General features: G+C 51.6%; 1 protein-coding gene and 1 non-coding gene across 3 annotated transcripts in view; both read right to left on the reverse strand.

Moving 5' to 3' along the window:
* The window catches only part of TOX (thymocyte selection associated high mobility group box), a 298,273-nt gene extending 296,895 nt beyond the window's left edge, over positions 1–1,378 (reverse strand). The window contains exon 1 of one of the 2 annotated variants that reach the window (XM_033437612.2): positions 1,051–1,378. In XM_033437612.2, the coding sequence (XP_033293503.1) occupies positions 1,051–1,152 (102 nt within the window). In that variant the 5' untranslated portion in view covers positions 1,153–1,378. The remainder of the gene's footprint in view (positions 1–1,050) is intronic. The other variant, XM_004274988.4, reaches the window with a different exon arrangement.
* A 1,776-nt stretch (positions 1,379–3,154) lies between these two features.
* LOC117203358 (U6 spliceosomal RNA) lies at positions 3,155–3,261 on the reverse strand. The gene has a single exon (XR_004486089.1). It is a non-coding gene; the product is annotated as a U6 spliceosomal RNA (small nuclear RNA).
* Between the last annotated feature and the right edge of the window lie 2,739 nt (positions 3,262–6,000).

The raw sequence follows: 6,000 nt of genomic DNA on the forward strand, positions 1-6,000 counted from the left end.
TAAACGTGTCGCCCTGAGTCTCAGAGAACTCCATTCTCCCCGCCACGTTCACCGGGCGGGACTGCTTAGACACGTCCCAAAAGCCCGAGGCTAGGACAGCCGTGGACCTGCGGCTGCTCTCGGAGTCTGGTCCCCGCGCGTTCTCCCTCCGCGGGCTGAGAGTTCGAGGAACCCCGAGAGTCACCCCCTCCCTACGCAGTACGCCCTGACTGCTGCATCCTTCGGACGAGCGGACCTCCGCGGTAGCCCCGGTCACCCTCATGGCCCGCCTCGCCCCGGGCCCCCGCGGCCTCCGCACCTGGGGTCACCGGGCTGTGAGCATAGCCCAGCCCGGGACCTGCTCCAGCCCCGCGCCGAGGGCGGCAGCTTTGGACGTGAACGCGACGCGCTCGCCCGGCTCCTAACAAACTTGCTGTTTCTGCGCGCACCCCTGGGCGGGAGCTGTCCCCCGGCCCCGGCGCCCCGGCGGCACCCCGGCCCGCAGGCCGGCGCCCGGACCGGTTCGGGAAAACAAAAGCGTTGCGGAGCGCTGTGCCCGGCGGGGGACGGGGGCGTCTCCCGGGTCCCGGCACCCCGACTCCCGGCGGCTCCCCTGGCAACTAATCCCGGGCGGGGAAGCGGTGCCACGAGCCCCCACCGCCGGGAGAGCAGGGAGGGAGGGAGAAGGGGAAACCAGAAAATAAACGGAATTCTCCCACCCTCTGCCTGTGTTCCCGGACCCCAGACACACCCCCAAAGTATTCCGCCGTTCTTTCCTAATTTTTTTCAACGCCCCCCCGGCAAACCTAGGCAGGGAGCCTTAGTCACGAACAGCAGGAAGGAAAGGATCGAGCAAATCGTGTCACTTTCCGCACCATCGCAAAGCCCGGGAGCGGCTCCGCAATATTTACTCCCCGAGGGCACGCAGGGCAGCCGCGGGCTGCGAGCCGAGCGCGCCCGGGACCGGCCTCGGGCGACCGACCGCCCGGCCGCCCAGCGGGCTCGCCGCCGCCGCCCCCCTCCCGGGACCGAGCACTCAGAACACGGTGGAAACAAAAGCAGAGCATTCACCTTGTTGCAATAGTAGGGGTCCAGGCAGGGAGAAGGTCCCAGACAGGGAGCGTCGGGCGCAGCGGCGGGCTGGGCTGGAGGTGGATAAAATCTTACGTCCATTTCACTTTCACATCAAGCACCTCCTTTTCTTTGCCTTTTTCAAAAAAGTGTCCAGCAAAACAAGCTTAGACGGAACAGAGAGAGGTGTCTGGACTCAGGAGTAAGAGAAACACCTTCCTTCCCTCACATCCGTTTGTGGTTTGTTTAAGAAGAAGAGGAGAAAAAAAAAAAAAGAAAAAGAAAAGGGGGGGGAAGCGCTCAACTCTCCCCCAAGCCGCGGCGCGCACCCGTCGGCGCCGAGCGCGCAGCCTGCTCCGCCGCCGCCGCCTCCCGGCCCCGCCGCCGCCGCCGCCGCCGGGCAGGTAACTTCATGCGCTCATTGTCCCCCCCGCCCGCCCCCCCATCGCCGCCTCCCGCGCCCCTCGCCGCCCGGCACACGCGCTAGCGCTCGGGCTCTAGGTACTGGGCGTTTTATTGGAGTCTCTGAGTTGCTCTGCTTTGAGTTTATTTTCTCCACCTTGGAGGCCTGGGATGGGGGGAGGACTGGAGAAGGAGACGGGGCGGGAGGTGGGGGGGTGTGAGCGCCCGGGGCCGGGCGGGGTGGAGTGCGCGGCACGACGCGGGCTGCTCGCGGCCCAATGGCGGCCGCTCGGGGCCGGGGGCCGGCGGAGGGTGGAGCGAAGGAGGAGGAGGAGGAGAGCGCTGCCGGGCCCGGGCCGAAGCGGCGGGACCCCGGGGACCCTCCGCTGCGCCCGGGCCACGCTCCTCCGGGCCAGCGCGTCGCACACAAAGGGGCCGGCGAGCCCGAGCCAGCTGCGACCGCGGGGCACGGCGGGGAGCGCGCAGCTAGGAGGCGCTGTGGCGCAGCCCGCCCCGCAGCCCCGCCCCCGGCCCCGCCCCGGCCCCACCCCGCTCCCACCGCCCCCTCCGCGGCCGTCCCCACCTCTTTCTCTGCGTCCCGCACCTCCCGCGGCGCGGCCGTTCCCCACCCCGCTGTCTGCTCCCCCAGCCCTATTCCCACTCTCTGGTGGAGGTGACTTTTCCGGGCAGCACCAATCTCGGGGCTGGGAGCCCTCAGGGAGCGCCAACCCTCTGCGTGCTGAGAGTGGGCCACTGTCCCAGGGACGCGAAAGGACTGCAGGGTGTGGATGGGCTGGAAGGGTCTCCCCTCTCCTGCTGCTCGCTCCCGCCTCCAGCCCTCCCCTCCGCGTGATCTCTGTCCCCCAGGAGGGTTTGCGAAGGCTAGGGCTGCCTTAAGGACTCGCAAAGACCACAGGGGTAGTTCAAAGGGTAAATAGAAAAACAATGATCAGCACACAAGATTGGGCTAGAGGGAAAACACGTGGGCTTGCTAATTGCCCATTACTGGATTCTTGTCCTTTTCTAGTTGGAAGCCCAGTAATTCTCTTGGAGGTCCACGGAAGACCTGGAATCAGCCTCCCTATTTCTCTGTTCCGTAAGTGGGACGAGGACAGCTCCAGTCACGTTTTCCCGCCTTACTTCTCAAACCCGGAAACTTGGAACTTCGTGTCTCCTGGTGGTTGGAAGGTTTGGCGGATCTTGGCCGCTGTCCAACAGATTTATTCCCGAGGCTCTGTCCTTGGTGGGAACTCCAACAGGAGTGGGCGATAGTTACCCTCCCGGGAGGGAGCAGCCCCGAACACTGGACCCAAGGCCCTACAAAGAAGCCTGGAAATACTTCATCTGTTCCACTTGTTTCTGGCGCCAAGAAGGATACTAATAACATTTCACCACCGGGCACAGCCTTCTAGTGCACGTTGATTGCCAACTGCTCCGTATAACTTTCCCATAGCTATGTTGCTTCCTCTGCAATTGAGAGCATCAGTCACGTACAAGCAGAGAGATCTGAAAGAAAATCTATGAGGACAGTATAAGGAATGATAAAATGAACATCACTGGGCGTCTATACATGGCTCCTTTAGGAACATTTTGTTAAGCATTGCTTTATACTCCTTACAGCCTTTTTCGTAAGCCATGGTTTTCTTTCTTCCCTTCATCATTTTTTTTTAAACATCTTTATCGGAGTATAATTGCTTTATAAAAAAATATGGAACGCTTCACGAATTTGCGTGTCATCCTTGCGCAGGGGCCATGCTAATCTTCTCTGTATCGCTCCAATTTTAGTATATGTGCTGCCGAAGCGAGCACACCCTCATCATTTTTATAAGTGGCAAGAATCCAGCTTTCTCCCTACCTCCAGATTAACATGGTGCAGATTGGTGTAGGGAGAGAGAAGTGTAAGAAAAAGTAATTTTTCCCCACTGGATTCAGAAGAGCCTCCATATTTCCAGATCATTCAAGGCACAAAATAAAAAGTAGAAAATATGTTCTTCCTTTAAATAAAGGTCTTTATAATAAAATTTAAATGAAGTTTTGTGGTTTGTAACATCAGTGTTCAAATTTCAATTGTAGATGCTAAAATGTGCCTATATGAATTTTCTTCCATGATTAAAAAAAAAAAACTTTTAGGTTTAAATTAAACATTTCTAAGCTTAAATTTCTGTCAGTGATCCAGCATTTATTACCATCGTATTACATCTCTTCAAAATTGGATTTTTAAAAACTTCCTTAGCATCTGTAATTGATTTCTGTTCGATGGCCTTGTGAACATCAGAAGATGAAATAGTTCAGGGCGGAAACAATATTATCATCAACATCTCGACACCTGGGGGAAGATAACGATGTCTCCACTTTGCTCCACAGACTTACCACTTTCCTCTGTCTCGAGGGAAAATCCACGTGCAGTGTGTAGAGTCAAAATGATGTGTTTGTGTGTGCGTGGCGTGGTGTTATGGGTAAGAATGTGAACCGTTGATAAAAAAAGCTCTTCACTCCAATCACTCATATATGGAGAGTAGCCCCTGAAGGTCAGTGGGGAGTGGAGATGAAAATGGTGCGAATGATCAGTCATGCCTGTGTGATGATGTCTCCATAAAAATCCCAAAAGTACGGGGTTCAGAGAGCTTCTGGGTTGGTGAACAGTGGAGGTGCTGGGAAAGTGGTGGCCCTGGAGAGGGCATGGCAGCTCTGTGCCCCTTCCCAGGTACCTTGCCCTCTGTAGCTCTTGCATCCGTTTGTTCCTCTATATCCTTTGTTATACCCTTACATATTCAACTGGTAAACAGTAGTCAACTGTTTTCCTGAGTTCTGTGGGCCACTCCAGCGAATTAATCAAACCCGAGGAGGGGGCCATGGGAACCTCTGATTTATAGCTGATCGGTCAGAAGCACAGGTAACAACCTAGACTTGCAATTGGTATCTGAAGTGTGCGTGTGCTTGGTGGGGGGGGGGGGCAGTCTTGTGAGAATGAGCCCTTATCCCGTGGAATCTGATGTTATCTGCGGGTAGATAGTGTCACAGTTGAGTTCAATTGCAGGACATTCAGCTGGTGTCACAGAATAGCCTGATGTAGAGAAAACCCACACATCTGGTGTCAGAAGTGTTGAGTATACTAGTAGCGTAAGAGCAAAGGAGAAACACAGGAGGAGGGCCGAGTTTTACCCAACTCACGTGGGAATGTGAGCTGTTGGTAAAAAATTTAAAAATCCTTAACTCCAATCCCTCATACATAGAGAGTAGACCATGAGGGTCATCTCGGTGTAATCGGAAAAAATACTCTCTTTACAATGCTCCACCCAAGACCTATCACGTATTGAATGGGTGCACTTCTACCAAGAAAAACTTGGGGGAATTTGAATAGCTCGACCTCTGAGTAAATCTTATTACTTTGGAAGATAAAATAGTAGAGAGTCATTATATTACTTTTCAATTTCTGGAACATTTAACTATGTCACAGCTAAGTGTACTCGTTTGTCCATTTATTCATGTATTTGTACATTCTTCAACAAAGCCATATGAACGGGGGGCAGGGGGAAGCACTATGCTATATGTTGTGTGTAGGTTAACATACAAAAACAAATTACTTAGAACAGTTTCTTCTTTAGATGAGTTTAGAGTCTTATCCAGCAGTATTTCCAACATTGTTTGGTCAGTGGAGTCACCTCAGCAGCTTTGAAAAATACTTGTGCCCGGGGTCCTCCTGCATAGAATCTGATTCAATTCATTTAGGGTAGGGTCTGGGCAACAAAACATGAATGAATTATTGTATAAGGTCCAAAATACAGTTTGGTCATCTGAACTAGGGACTTTATATACTCTCATTACCAGAAAGCATGTGTCTATGAAGGAAACATCTCCGTACTTGCATTGATGTAATAATATGGATAGCTACAATATATAAAATGCCTCCTATATCCTAGACCTGGTCCTCGTTTCTTTACCTTTAATTTCACTGTCTCATTTAGTTTTACAAATTACATTGGAAATCCTAACCAGTAATTACAAACCACACTTAGTCTTTGATTTGGTACCCTGAACATTACCCATCTTCATTTTAATTATGGTTTCATAAATTGTAGTGTTTTCAAATTTGCAGTTGTTTTCCTTGACCACATTTTATGTTTACTGATTCTTTGTACTATGTCGGTAAGTCCTAAATCTTGTAGTAATGTCTCCAAATTACATACAGAATGTGTTACTTTAGGGAAAATATCCCCTAGACAGTTCATCCTATCCGTGATGAGAGTCTTATAAAAATCATTCAACAACAAAGTGGTACTTCCTGAGGGATTTTTTATTAGGTTTGGGAGTTAGTTTTTCTCTGAGGGAGACTCCCTCTATATATGTACTATGAGAATGAAACATAGGGATTTATTTTGAAATACCAAATTTTAAAACTAAAATCAAATTATGCCATATTTTATAACTAAATTAATATTCAGTCTTTCACTGGCCTCTTATTTAAGGGTGACCTTTCCAGTAAAACGAATGCCTCAATCTCTCCTGTAGAAGAGAAGACTTGTTCTTTTTACAGACCATTCATTTGAA

This window comes from Orcinus orca, chromosome 17 (genome assembly GCF_937001465.1).
Source record: "Orcinus orca chromosome 17, mOrcOrc1.1, whole genome shotgun sequence".
NCBI classification, from domain to species: Eukaryota; Metazoa; Chordata; class Mammalia; order Artiodactyla; family Delphinidae; genus Orcinus; species Orcinus orca.